General features: G+C 44.9%; 1 protein-coding gene across 6 annotated transcripts in view; it reads right to left on the bottom strand.

Moving 5' to 3' along the window:
• LOC126412721 (uncharacterized) overlaps positions 1–15,633 on the bottom strand; it is a 275,993-nt gene that overhangs the window by 58,890 nt on the left and 201,470 nt on the right. For 3 of the 6 annotated variants that reach the window (XM_050082439.1, XM_050082442.1, XM_050082441.1), the window contains exon 3: positions 3,967–4,011. The exons of the other annotated variants lie outside the window; for them this stretch is intronic. In XM_050082439.1, the coding sequence (XP_049938396.1) occupies positions 3,967–4,011 (45 nt within the window). The remainder of the gene's footprint in view (positions 1–3,966; positions 4,012–15,633) is intronic. 6 annotated transcript variants of the gene reach the window in all.

Here is a 15,633-nt window from a genome sequence, read left to right as displayed (position 1 = left end):
TTTAAAGTTCTAACAAGGAAACATCACCCACTTCACCTCGTATTTTAAGGAGAAAAAAACACACTTAGAAGACATAAGCCCCAGCATACGAACCCGCGCAACAATTTGGGCCATAATTCAGCAGTACGCAGTTACGACTTTATGGAAAGACAGCTCTTGAACTTCCACGCGCTCCTTGTGTTGTCGCTCCCTCCATCCCATTACAGAGCTTAATGCTCGAACGCGAAGTACTGTAAACTGGAGCGCGTCAAGGCAGGGTCAGTTTAATGCCAAAGCGACACAAACCGCCGCTTGAAGCGACAAGCTGAGAGGGGCGCATAAGGCGCCCAAACTGCCAAAATTTGTATGCAGTGTGTATCATAATTAGTGGCCAAAACAACCCATTCCCACGCTCATTAGATTTATATTTATTTTTAAAGGTCTTACTAAGAGCCCAGGAAAGTGTAATTAAGGTGTCTATAAAGTATATATAAAGTCTGGAATAGGTTGTACTTAACTTTGAATAACCAGAGGTGAGAATAAATTTATCGTCAGCTATTTTACATCCACTGTTGCGTAAGGCATTGCCCTAGGCTGAACTATAACCATACACTTCAGCGTTCAGGTATAAACATCCATGACACTCCTGTGTATTTTCTAATGTAATTTGTCTACGTTTTGTTAGGTCTTCGTTCTAGATCTTTTCTTATCTTTGCAAGAACCTCCTTGCTCCATACGATCCGTTTGCCTGGCTATAGGTACTGTTCGTCTCTCTATCGTTTTATTTAGGACCACAATCATGTCCTTCACTACAGATTTATTTTCGCAAATCCATTTGTTTGGGGCTCGGACCTAGAGTTCACTTCTAATGGAGGGAGGAATCACAGCTTTCCATTGTCCCTGTCCCTCTTTGAAGGGGTGGGGGTCAAAGGTAATGTAGTCACCGACGTGTTAATACCCATGTTTCATTCATTCTGTATGAGAATGACAGCACTTAGTGACTTGCAACAAACTTTACACATAATATCAAATCCTTAAGTAACTTCTTCTCGGCGACAATCCCCGCAAAATGATTAGAGGAAAAAATATTATCGCTGACTGTATTTTCGCATTCTCATGCAGTAAAACTGTCGCATGAAACAGGACGTTTCAATTTATTACTTCTTTACTACTAACTGTATTCGTGACACATTTTACTGACATTATTCACAAGTACCACTGAATGTACCAGCAAAATTCTGAATGACGCATAGTTCTACAGATGTGACGTTACAAGCACTGAGATGTGTGAAAAACTGCGGCATCATGTACGATTTTTATCTCTTCTTTACAAATAACTCTATTCACAACTAATTTCACAGACAGTGTTCACATATACCACTGGATGTGCCTGCAAAATTACGTCACTGTTACAACACGTAGTTCAGGATATCGACGTCATAAACATTGAGCTGCGTGAAAATGAAATTATAGGGCGAAATTCGCTAGTGATACAGGTGAAATATGTGTACAAATACGTGTGAAATGTGTTACGTGTGTGTGAAACAAATCTGACACGTGTGTAAGCGAGCAAAGCTGCTAGTAAAAAGCTCTTCCTAAGCCCCTGAAACGACTCCAACCAAATTTGGTACATATGTTGGTTACAGTCTGGAAAAGAATACTGTGGGCTAAAGAACCACCAGCCTTCTGCTGGGGTGGGGGCGATAACGTGGAGAAAGAAAGGGAGAGGAGGAGATGCACAGGCAGAGCGAGTGAAGGAGGTGATGGGTCACAGACATGAAAGCGGGGGGGGGGGGGGGGGGGGAAGGAAGGAAGGAGATGGACAGAGAGAGGGGGAGGGGGAGGAAGAGATGACAGTGAGAGAGGGGAAGAGGAAATGGACTAATAGTAGATTAGAATAAATAATACCCAGCCATTTTTTATACATTACTGTTTTACCGCGAGTACCACAGCGGAACGCAGCTATTATATTAATACAGCTATAATAATTTGTTTAAAACACTGGTTAGTACAGTGCTTTTACATTTTGGAGGGATGGGGAGGGGCCATGAAGATCCGCCCCTTTTCGATCCACTTATGATTTGTTTGTTTTGCTGTCTCTTCTGGTAATTTGGAACTTCAGTCTCTCCTATTCCCACTGCCTCACATCACAAAATCTTTCCCTTAGTGAATCAAGCTAGTGGCATTTTGTTTTCATGGAATTTCTCCGCGAAGTTATGTCACATTCTCTCTCCTAAAGACAATGACAGCGACAAAGTAGGTTATGGGGTTATCATTTTGCGCTGCATTTGCTTCAGTACTGAGAAAACTATCCAGAGTAACATGGAACGAAACTGAATCTTGAGATTCAGGACAAAAGAATGAAAAGGGATTCCGACAAAAAAGTTCCTCCTGTGTCTTTGGGTACCACTGTACGAGCTCCGATTCCCGACGTTGACAAAGGGTGGGCGACACACCGTCTGTTGGCAGTTGTTATGAACGTGACGGAAAATGGCTTTTACCGACTTGGAACTGCAAAAGGAATCTTGAAGCAGCTCTATGCAAGATCAGAGGTCACTCTATGTCCAAAGAATTTAATGAAAATTGAAGACTTTCCTGACCACAAAATACCTCTCCGATCTGCAGCTACTTCTCAGTCCACAGGAAGCAACCAAGGATTCGGTGTATGTGCAACAGAAAATGACAAAATATGAAGTGCTTTTGTGTGAAGAAGAAAATTAAGTGCAATTCAGAATGTCACTCTAGCCTTCCCTGCTGCAACAAGTAGGTCATGCCAGTTCTGCTTTGTGTTTTATCGGTAGCAATACTACGTTCACATTCTTTTTTAAGTCATGAAATGTATGTACAAGATCAATTTGTCAAAATGTAAAGTGTTTTTTTGTGAAGAAGAAAAGTTAGTTTTTTTCTGTAACAAGTATTTCAGTCTCAGTTCTGCTTTCCTTGTTTTCCGGTAAGAATATGCTATGCTTTATTTCGTAGTTTTGTTCTTTCAATTTCAAATGCCTATTTATTAATAAGAGCTTCTCATCTTGTGTCGTTTTGCGTAGAAGGTCCATTGTATATAATGCCTAGGAAAAGTATGTAACATGTTCACAAACAAACTTCTATTTCACAGTTTGCCTAAAACCATCACCCAATCCATACTTTACCTAACGATTCCATAGAATACCGGAACTGCGCACACTGCTAGTAATAGATAGACCGGTTCCCATCAGATCGCCGAACTTAAACAAAGTTGGGCGTGGCCTGTAGCTGGATGATTTACCGTCCGGTTATGCCGCGTGCTATTGCCAATTTTTCCTTTGCCTTTGCAGCAGAGGGGACAGAAGGGGTGGTGGCGTGAAGTCTCTGATCATCTATCTTTGCGCCCATGTCCGGGATTCAGTTCCAGACCTGTACGTAATGTCTCATGAAGTGACGACGTGCAACATTTTTTAAGGTTATCCGTCCGTCGGAAGGGGACGTTAAATTCGGCGGCTTCCTTGGTGAAACCCGGTGCCGCCACTTAACCTATTTCTCTCGAAGACCACCCTCTCCCTTTTCTTATCATCTTCAACAAGATCAGGAAATTACACTCTACACTCACTATTACAGTCGTTTACTCTTAACAGATCCAAATCCACACACAGCTGCCATACTTCGCGAAGGAAAAAATTCTTTCTAATTAGTCGGCTGAACCTGCACTTCTGAGCCTCCCAGCGATTCACGCCATACGACTTTACTTAACTTTTTCGTTTCAATAGGCTTCCACCAGGACTGAAAAAAAGCTGGGTGATAAGCCCCAGCTATTCAAATCCTAGTTAAAAGCTACCTTGTGACACACTACCTTCTATACTGTACAGGAGTTCATCGCAGTACTTCATGAATTTTTTCTGTTATTTGATATTTATTCTCATACTTGTTCATGATTTTTTTCGTGTTTTGTTAATGCTTTAACTATTTGGCTTGTAAATCCTTTAATCAGCTTTCCGTAAACTACGTACTTACTCTTTCCATGACCAAGTAGCTTTGGCTCGTATGATCCCACGGAACCTGATAAATAAACAAGAAAATTAAAAGGAGGACACAGTGGTGTTTAAAGAAACTGAATTGGTAGACGATTGAAGAGAAACTCAAACTTTCCCGTGAAATCCTACTTAACGAAGTTTCAAGAACCAGCGTTAGATGAAGAATCTAGGAATACACAACAACCTCCTAAATATCGCTCCCAAATGGATAGCAGGGACAATATTTGACTAATTACAGTGGGCACGTAGGTATTTAAGCAATCGTTCTTCCCGGATGAATACGCGAATGGAACGGGAAGAAGCTCTAATAACTGGTAAAATGGGAAATACCCTCTGCCGTGCACTTCGCAGTGGTTTGCACAGTGTTCAAAAAATGGTTCAAATGGCTCTGAGCACTATGGGACTTAACATCTGAGGTCATCAGTCCCCTAGAACTTAGAACTACTTAAACCTAACTAACCTAAGGACAACGCACACATCCATGCGCGAGGCAGGATTCGAACCTGCCACCGTAGCGGTCGCACGGTTCCAGACTGAAGCGCCTAGAACCGCTTGGCCACACCGGCCGGCTTGCACAGTGTAGATATAGACTAGATGTAGACCTAGAAACGCCTCGACTGAATGCTTGCTCTGTCACAACCACAGGCGGAAGTACAACAGACCAAAAGCTCTCATTTAACAATCCAGTCAAATATGGGGAATGTCTAAAATTTTAGATTTCAAATGTGAAGTTAGGAAAGTATTAATTTCAAACTGTTACTGTCTGATGGGAGGATGGTGACAAGCGGGGAGGATTGGAGGAATCCTTTTATTAATACACTGATCGTTATCAACAGAGCTGCACCAATGCAGGCAGGAGATGGTACAGCTTCCAGGAAATAATTGCGCTGTAAACAAGAAAGGACCAACATGTATTGCACTACACAGCACAAAAAAGTACATGCCAGTATAACGTCGGGACTCTATGGTTGTGAGTGCAGGCATCAAAACGTGGAGCATTGGATTGTACAGGTCTCTGCCGCTTGAACCTGAGCGCACAGATCCAACAGATTGGTGGGTGGAGATGGAGTCCTTACGACAAGCTCCATGGCATCCCAGACATTCTCGGTCGGGGAGAAATCGGGCGATGCGATTGGCAATGTCAGAGTATTTACGGCTACAAGCCACGTTCGGGTATGAGGACGAAAGTAGTCTTGCTGAAATACGGCGTGAGAGTCGGCGTTCGCGAACAACAGATGCTGCATGGCATCTAAATACCGCGAGGCTGTCGAGGAGCCCGTTAGCGACACTAACGGAGAATGGTCACCATATGCTATCGCTTCCCACAGCTTCACACTAGGCTGGTGGGACGTGAGATGGGAGACCACAAACTGCTCTTCGTGGCGCCCTCCAATGCGCCTCCAGACACGGACCCCAGTGGTTATCTCCAAGAGAGAAGCGAGTTTCGACCCGAGTCGGGCGTTGCGCTGCAGTGGTGTGATTGACAGGCGTCGTAATGGTTGGCTTGCGGCAAGTCCTGAGTCACGCAGCTGCCTGCCTGTGGTATTAGCAATTACACGACGCTGCATAGTACGCGGGACAGCCTGATGAACGCCGGCCGAAGTGGCCGTGCGGTTAAAGGCGCTGCAGTCTGGAACCGCAGGACCGCTACGGTCGCAGGTTCGAATCCTGCCTCGGGCATGGATGTTTGTGATGTCCTTAGGTTAGTTAGGTTTAACTAGTTCTAAGTTCTAGGGGACTAATGGCCTCAGCAGTTGAGTCCCATAGTGCTCAGAGCCATTTGAACCAGCCTGATGAACGCCCCTGTCGTTACTTTCAGAACTGCTCGCTCGTGGCTGACAATTCTTCGGTCCTCCTTCCTTGTGGTTCGTGTCGGAAGTCCAGATCCCAGACGTCGTGGATGCGTGCCTTTCTGTAACCACTGCCGCAAACAACAGACAATAGTGTTATCTGCACGAACGGTGTGATGCGCATTACAACGATACGGCCACTCAGCCTATCGCAGCTCCACGATGCAGCCAGCTGGGAAGTCTACTGTCAAACGTGTCACCTGGACATAGTGGATGTCCAGATGATGCTCTAGTGGCGCTACCCGCTGTCGCATTGGCTGGCAGGGGCCCCTTTACAGAGGATGGGGAAAATAAAAGTGGCCCGGCCGAGTGGATACGGTTGGAAGTAAATGTACGCATATAACCACATCAACTCACTTCCAACACGATGGAGCAACTGCCCAAACGGCCAGCCGAACCTTGGAGTACATTTACGCAATCTTCACCTCTGACAGAGTTGTTAGCAGAGGTCGATATAGTCGCGCTCCTAGCTAGTCAGCCAAGTCACCTGATCTGTCAGTGTGCAGTTACCTTGTGCGGGGAGTCCTCAAGTCTAAGGTGTATCGCAACAACCCTCACAGCCTTCAAGAACTATAGCAGAGCAGCTCGGGTGAGTTTGCAGCAATTCCAGAAGTTCAACTTAGGTCCGCCTCCAACAAATTTCTGACCAAGACCGAAAATTACCAAGAGATAAATGGTGGCCACTGTGAACATCTGCTGTAGTCAGGTTAGTAATGTATTTCATTTCCTTTGCTGTGTGTCTTTGTACCCGGGGACCCTGTTCTCTGGGCCACTTTTATTTGGCCCAATCTGTACCAGCCGATGAGCACAACATTACCTAACCCGCGAGTGAAAGGCCGACTGTGCAAAAGTAATTATTGGCATAGCTCGTGACGTACAACATTCCCACTCATTTCGCAGTGGATCGGTTGGATCCACCTAGGCGCAGTTTTTTTTAATGACAAATGGTGTAATGTTGGAAAAAATTTGTTTCATGAAGTCGGGAAAGATTCCCAGCCGCCACCCAGTTCCGAATTACGGTGAATGCAGTACCCGAAAGACGTGTGCATGCCCGGAAGCGCGGAACAATGAACTAAAAGATGCGAAATACTCGATCTTCTGTTGTGCAGAAACAAGAAAATAATAAATTTGGTCAATCACTGCATTATATTCGTCGTGGACAGGAGGATATATATTTACGCCAGAGTTATATTTGATTTCTTTTTAAAGAGCGTTACGAAGTTACAACTACGTGTAGTAAAAGAGTTCGTGCCGGTAAGGGTGGATATAATTGTTACATTCCACTTCTAACACCAATTGTAAAGTTGGGGGAAATTTACGAGGGACTTCTGTAACCGATGTTAATGTGTAAAATGGCACGGAAGGAGGAAGAAGGTTGTCAAATATGCCTCCTGGCGGCAGTGTGCAGGAGGTCGAACGGTCAGGATTTGATAGTGGGCATCCAGGGCTGCCGTTAAATGACAAAACAGGGAATTAAGTACAATAAAGAGGATGTACAGGGTGTCCGAAAAGTCTTTCCCTGATTACATAAATTGATAACTCAGGCTAGAAGTAAGATACAAATATGAAACTTGTGTGGAATTGTTTACAACTATCAAAGTTTTTTTTCTGTTTTAGGTTCGCAGTACGTAAGTAGTGGATGAGATGCAGTGCCCGAGAAGCCATGTTAACCAATCAGGAGAGGGCACAGTGTGTCCTGTGGTACCATGAGACACGATCACCAACCACTGTGCAGATACACTTCCAGACAACATTTGGAAAGAATCCACCTGAAGTCAAGAGCATTAAAGCCTGGTATGAGAGGTTCAACAACACAGGATCGGTTGCTGACCTTTCGAGGTCTAGTCGACCAAGAACCTCAGCAGACAGGGTGGAAGCTGTAAGGCAGTCTTTTCTATGAAGTCCGAAGAAATCGGTGTGCATGGCCTCACGTGAATTACAGATGCCAAAAAGCTCTCTCCATGACATTTTACATAAACGTTTATTGTTTCGTGCATACAAAGTGCAAATCGTTCAGACCTTGTTGCCCAATGACAGTACACGTCGATATGACTTTGCGGTCGAAATGCTATCACGTATTGAGGACGATGATAGTTATCTCAGACGAACTGCCTTTTCCGAAGAAGCAACCTTTTTTTTTCAGTGGAGTAGTGCATCGCTATAATGTGCGCATTTGGGGTTCACAATCCCCTGGCGAGGTCATGGAGTGCACCAGAGGCAGTCCAAAGGTGAATGTTTGGTGCGCGCTATTGCACGATCGAATTATCGGGCCATTGTTCTTCGCTGAGGCTACCATCACATCTGCAGTGTATCTGGACATGTTGCAACTGTATGCTGTTCCTCAGCTGCTTCAGTATCACCCCGATGTCTTGTTTCAGCAAGACGGTGCACCGCCTCATTGGGGTTTAGAGTTCCGTGCCTATCTCGATATGACCTTTCCTGGGCGATGGATTGGTCGTGACGGGCCAACGGTTTGGCCTCCACGCTCTCCTCACATAACCCCATTAGACTTCTTTTTCTGGTGTTATGTCAAGGACGAGGTCTGCCGAACACGTGTACCAGATCTTGAAACCCTGCGGCAACGGATAACCACAGTCGTTGAATCGATTCCTCCAGTAATGTTGGCTAATGTGTGGACGGAAATTGAATATCGCCTTGATGCGCTACGTGCTACCACGGGTGCTCATGTGGAAGTTTACTGATGTGTGCAAAAAACTTTGATAATTAGTAAACAATTAGACACCAGTTTCATATTTATATCTTACTTCTAACCTGAGTTATCAATTTACGTAATCAGGGAAAGAGTTTTCGGACACCCTGTATTTCGATATACGGAGTACAAAAGGCGCGCCTAGGGTCGGAAATTAGCAGGTTTAGGCCAGTCTAGGAGATCGAACAATTAATTAAAGTGGGGAACGAGAGGGGAAGTGGTTCATGTTGACTTACGCTGGTGGCCGGTCGCGAAGAGCAGAGCCAGGGCACTGCTTTACAAAAGGACGTCTGTTCTGCTAGAGGTCTGGATTACAAGATAAAGAAGCAGAGTGTTCTGCACCGCAGAAGACTCCAGCGTCCACACACGTGATCGGTATCCCGTGCACGCTATTGGCTAAAACCAATGGCGTGAATTCGCTAGCAGTTTCAGCAGAGGGCTCAGGGCGTCTCCTGTCAGCAGCTATAACTGGACAGAACCGCCTCGGTTCTGAAAGACAAGCAATTTGTGTCACGTAGACACGGCTGAATTACTCTGGGAGAAATCTTGTAAAGATTCCACTGGGCCTCTGAAATAAATTTTTTAAACTAATTCCCTAAAATATTCCTTGACTGGCTGCCATCCTGTACAGTGTCGCATTGTCTGTAATGTTATTCCAAGGATATACACGGTCCTGTCACGTTAATGAGACCACTGCCTCTGGTTGATGTCAAGTGCATAAATCACTCACAGACAGCAGGCGGCAGCACTTGCAATCAAGGATATGTAAAAACTTCCTGGCAGATTAAAACTGTGTGCCGGACCGAGACTCGAACTCGGGACCTTTAAATTTCGCGGGCAAGTGCTCTACCAACTGAGCTACCCAAGCACGACTCACGCCCCGTCCTCACAGCTTTACTTCTGCCAGTATCTCGTCTCCTAGCTTCCAAACTTTACAGAAGCTCTCCTGCGAACCTTGCAGAACTAACACTCCTGAAAAAAAGGATATTGCGGAGAATGGCTTAGCCACAGCCTGAGGGATGTTTCCAGAATGAGATTTTCACTCTCCTCTAGAGCACTTGCCCGCGAAAGGCAAAGGTCCCGAGTTCGAGTCTCAGTCCGGCTAACAGTTTTAATCTGCCAGGAAGTTTCATTTCAGCGCACACTCCGCTGCAGAGTGAAAACCTCATTCTGGAAGGATATGTAAACCTTGTCGGGGGACGGGGAAAAATGTGCGATCGTTGTCGGAATGCGGAAACAGAGCAATTTATCTGACGTCCAATGTGGTATGACTACTGAAACTACGAAGTTTGTAAAATGTTCGTGTGACGCCTTGGTTGAAGTATACCGTACTTGGCAAAATGGAGCTGTCCAAAACCAGCGTCGAGACAATTGTGGTGCACCACGGGCCATAGGATAAACGATGGCTGTGGAGACGTGTACCGGCTAACAGACATGCAACTGTTGCGCACCTGATCGTCCAGATGAACCAAGGGCCTACCAACAGTGCCTCCTCGACGACCGTTCAGCGAATGCTGCTGCGTACGGGCTTCTGCAGCAGGTGTCTGGTTCATGCACCAATACTGCCTGCTGTTCATCGCGTTGAAGATGGAATTTGCACGCCAATAGCGCGATTGGACGTCGAGTGGTGACAGGTGGCCTTTTCGGATGGATCACGTTTTAGGCAATGTACGGCGTGAGACGTCTGAAAGCAAACATCCTGCAAGCAGGAGCCGGCCGCAGTGGCCGAGCGGTTCTAGGCGATTCAGTCCGGAACCGCGCGACTGCTACGGTCGCAGGTTTGACTCCTGCCTCGGGCATGGATTCATGTGATGTCCTTAGGTTAGTTAGGTTTAAGTAGTTCTAAGTTCTAGGGGACTGATGACCTCAGATGCTAAGTCCCATAATGCTCAGAGCCATTTTTGCAACCAGGAGGGAGTGTTGTGGTCGGGGGTATGTTTTCGTGGCATTCCCTGGGTAACCTCGTCATTCTGAAATCCACAGTGAATCTACACAAGTATTCATCTAGCACTGGGTATCACGTCCATCCATACCCTGGAGTTTGATTTTCCTCGGCACGGTGGCATCTTCCAGCACGACAATGCGACATGTCACAAAGCTCGCAGTGTACGTGCGCGGTTCGAAGAGCACCAGTGAGTTTACAATAATCCTCTAACCACCAAACTCCCCGGATGCAAACCAGACCGAGAATGTGTGGGACCACCTCGATCGGGCTGTACGCGCCATTGATTCTTCACCGAGAAACCTAGCGCATCTGGCCACGGCATTGGAGTCTCCAAGGTTCCTCATCTCTGTCGGCACCGGTCCGCAATGCAAAAGGTTGTTATTCAGGCTTCCGACAGTTGTCACATTAATGTGACTGAACAGTATGTACTCAACTTTGTTCTCAACAGTCCATCGTTTCCTTTACAAAGCGAACTGAAATCAAAAGATTCTAATTTTGTTCTCAATAATTTAGTGTAGTGCGTATTCTTTATTTATTGCTGCGTGAAGCTCTGATAGTTATGTTTTTCACGTGTCATGGAAAGTTAATAGCCGGCCGCGGTTGTCTAGCGGTTCTAGGCGCTCAGTCCGGAACCGCGCGACTGCTACGGTCGCAGGTTCGAATCCTGCCTCGGGCATGGATGTGTGTGATATCCTTAGGTAAGTTAGGTTTAAGTAGTTCTAAGTTCTAGGAGACTGATAACCTCAGATGTTAAGTCCCATAGTGCTCAGAGCCATGTGAGCCAATTTGAAGGTTATTTCTTCTTTGCTTTGTTATTCAGTGATCTTTGGTCAGCGGTGCCCGGAGTGGGAAAACACTATTTAAAACAGTCAGATGCATGTTCTAAAGTCCCAGCTATGATTCTTGCATTGATAAATTTAATTTACCAAGTTATTGTTTTAGGCCTCTTATTGCAGTAATTCACCTTAGAAAAACTTTTGGTGAACTTTAGCGCTAGGAATTCAGTCCTAAAACTTTTGAGAAATGCAGCTGCCACACAATTTATTAAGGAAATCTACGCTCGGATGGATAGTTCAAACTGCAAAATCACACAAAACACTAGATTGGGGAACCCTTTATCACAGCAAATCTGACTGCCTCCGCTGGCTTGAATAAAAACAGCCAAACAACCGGTTGTCACACGGAGCTCGACAAGACAGGAATCACAGCCAAATCCCAAATGCTAATTTACAGTCAGCGGCTTATTTTGCAACCATATTGACCACTCTGATAAAGACTTGGCATTTTACAGCATTGAGACCGCTGCAGTTGGCTCAGCAAACAAAGTCAGTGACTAGTAACAAGATCCGCCAACAGCCATGTCACCTCTCCAGATTGTTGCAGGTTCTTTTTCCAACGGATTTGATGGTACGTTTTCCATCTGCCATGGACCGGTACCCTTCAAATGTTTCTCTGTGCTGTATCCCAGATCGCAGCCAAGCAATGGACAACATCGCAGGCGCACATCCTGTGATTCCCTGATAGAAGTACTACCCTTTCACAGAGATGGCAGTGGAATTTTTTGTGATGGTCGTCATGCAATGCGAGAGCGGAGGAGCTCCACTTCGCTCCAGAGCCTCTTCTGTTCTGGTCTGTTCTGTTCCTCTGTAACAGATAATCTAGCGAAGTGGCACAGTGGTTAACACACTGGACTCACATTCGGGAGGACGACGGTCCAAATCCGCATGATGTCATCTAGATTAAGGTTTCCTGTGATTTCCCTAAATCGCTCCAGGCAGATGCCGGGACGGTTTCCTTGAAAGGGCAACACTGAATGTTCCTTCATTCTTTCTAACAAGTAAGATCACTTCCTCCGAATACAGGTCCAGGTGTCTTTTTGGGTCAGAACGTAAAAATCACTTTCCCAACGACAGTATAGATCGGTTAATTACTCATCCGAACACTCATTCCTACGGGCTCGAAGGTTATATGTTACAGAGGAAGTCGTGAAATTCTAATGGATCTCTCAAAAAGAACGCCGGATTTGAAAATAACGTTATTTTTATTTATTGTTGTTGCCAATATTGTTTTCGCTCGTTTTGTTATCAGTAATCATTGAGGTTATGTCTTGATACTGTGCTTTTCTTTTGCAGGTCAGTGTTTGTGGAGCATCGTCTTGGATACAGTACGGAACAGGAAGTGAAAACTACTACAAGAATGATGAACGTTTCGCGGATACTGTTCCGAAACTCCGTACTACTCTTTGACACAACGTTGCACAAGATACGTCCACTATTCGTAGGTTGATCAAGAAATTTGAAGAAATAGGTTCAACAGCCGACATTAAAAGCCCTGGGAGCCCTCGAAGTGGCCAGAGTGAGGCAAATTAAATTGTCAATATTAATGAAATTCTCTTTGTAACTGAGGTGTTATTTTATTTATTTTCACGGCTACCAGTTTCGGCATTCCGCTATGCCATCTTCAGGCCCCTGCATAATAAAAGAGTGTACATGTAGTGTATATCAGGGTGTACAAAGTAAGCGTACAGAAAGTGACGCGTAATCATAAGAGCACTTAAAGCTGGAAAATGAAATTAGTGGCGTTAAACCAAATCTCTGTGTACATTTTTTGTTTTTTCCCTTCAATATAAAATCATATAATTCTTATAGGTGAGGAAACCCCTAGAATATATGAGGACCTATACTATGTGATCAAAAGTATCTGGACAGCCCCAAAAACATACTTTTTTCGTATTAGGTGCAGTGTCCTGCCACCTGCTGCCAGGTACTCCATATCAGCGACCTCAGTAGTCATTAGACATCGTCAGAGAGCAGAATGGGGTGCTCCCCGGAACTCACGGTCTTCGAACCTAGTCAGGTGATTGGGTGTCACTTGTGTCATACGTCTGTACGCGAGATTTCCACTCTCCTAAACACCCCTAGGTCGACTGTTTACGATGTGATAGTGAAGTGGAAACGTGAAGGGACACATACAGCACAAAAGCGTACGGGCCGACCTCGTCTGTTGACTGACACGAGACCACCGTCAGTTGAAGAGGGTCATAATGTGTAATAGGCAGATACCTATCCAGACCTTCGCACAGGAATTCCAAACTGCATCAGGATCCGCTGCAAGTACTATGACAGTTACGCGGGAGGTGAGAAAACTTGGATTTCCTGATCGAGCGGCTGCTCATAAGCCACACATCACGCCGGTAAATGCCAAACGACGCCTCGCTTGCTGTAAGAAGGGTAAACATTGGACGATTGAACGGTGCAAAAACGTTGTGTGAAGTGACCAATCACGGTACACAATGTGGTGATCCGATGGCAGGGTCTGAGTATGGCGAACGCCAGGTGAACGTCATCTGACAGCGTGTGTAGTGCCAAAAGTAAAATTAGGAGGCGGTGGTGTCGTGGTATGGTTGTGTTTTTCATGGAGGGGGCTTGCACCCCTTGTTGTTTTGCGTACGCACTGTCACAGCACAGGTCTACATTGAAGTTTCAAGCACCTTCTTGCTTCCCACTGTTGAAGAGCAATTCGGGGATGGCGATTGCATTTTTCAACACAATCGAGCACCTGTCCGTAATGCACGGCCTGTGGCGGAGTAGTTACACGACAATAACATCCCTGCAATGGACTGGCCTGCAGTGAGTCCCGACCTGAATCCCATAGAGCATCTTTGGGATATTTTGGAACGCAGACTCCGTGCCAGGCCTCACCGACCGATATCGATACCTGTCCTCAGTGGAGCACTCCGTGAAGAATGGATTGCCATTCCCCAAGAAAACTTCCAGCACGTGATTGAACATATGCCTACGAGAGTGGAAGTTGTCATCAAGGCTAGGGGACGGCCAACACCATATTGAATTCCAGCATTACCGATGGAGGGCGCCACGAACTTGTAAGTCATTTTCAGTCAGGTGCCCGGATGCTTTTGATCATATAGTGTATCATCATTTAAAGTAAAATGTGACACTGTATTCTATGAAGTACACTAATATGCATATTTACGGCCAAGGTACTATCACAGTTGGTGTTGTAATTAGTTGTCATAGCATAAAAAAATAACTTGCAAAACCCAACGGCAGACGTCATTGTAGAAAAACACAATGCAAAGAGCACGTTAAGAATTTTCACAAATAGCTTGTGGGCATAGGTTGTACAGAAAATCGAAATAGAAAGATATGATTTCGTATACTTTATATCAGTTAACAGGTCAGCATTACCACAGTGAAACAAACCAACAAGAATCTCAAATCCTACTTAACCAAGGGGAGTCCTCCAAGTTCTCAGCTGACAATGTCATACTATTTCTCTTTGAGTGTAAGGTAAAAAAAAAATTACAAGCTTTGTTTCAGCGGAGCTCCTGATTTTTTACCGTCTAATTTTGATCTTTTTAATGTTTTTGCGTGTTTTCTTGTAAATCCGTGGTGTTAAATAGTTTTATGACTAACAAATATGTACACACGTTTTAGTCTATTGTGCTGGATGTACACAGAGATTTGGTTTAACGCCACTACTTTCATTTTGTAGATTTGAGAGCTCTTGTGATTACCCATGACTTTCTGTAAGCTTGCTTTGTACATCCTGATATACACTACATGTATACTCTTTTATTATTCAGGGGGATTGAAGATGGCATAGCGAAATGCTGAAACTGGTAGCTCTCAAAATTAAATAAAATAAAATAAAATAACAGCTCATTTACACGGCTGTTGGAGAATTTCATCGATGTTGACAATTACGTAACCAGCCGATGTCCCCTGTCCATGATGGGTCCAACAGAGATTGTGGCGAATGTCATTGTTATGCGTAATTCTGTTACTGTGAATCGGAAAGAAAAGCATGTCACCGCCGTGTTCGAGAAATGTGCATGTGTCCATCAACAATGCACAGAATCTTAACAAAGGAGTTGCGCTCATACCCGTACAGAGTTCGGTTAACACAGGAACTTAAACCAACAGATCGTGAAAAACGACTGCAGTTTATGCAATGGATCCTGGGAAAGGAACGAGAGAACGACGGTTTCACAAAGCATACCATTTCCTCAGATGAAGTTCATTTCCATTTTAACAGCTCTGTGAACAAGCATAACTGCCGAATATGGGGATCAGAAAACCCAAGACTACTTCACTAAAAAGGCGTCCATCTTCGGCAGTT

The sequence above is a fragment of the Schistocerca serialis genome, chromosome 7 (genome assembly GCF_023864345.2).
Source record: "Schistocerca serialis cubense isolate TAMUIC-IGC-003099 chromosome 7, iqSchSeri2.2, whole genome shotgun sequence".
NCBI lineage: Eukaryota > Metazoa > Arthropoda > Insecta > Orthoptera > Acrididae > Schistocerca > Schistocerca serialis.
This window is presented reverse-complemented; position numbering and strand designations above follow the sequence as displayed.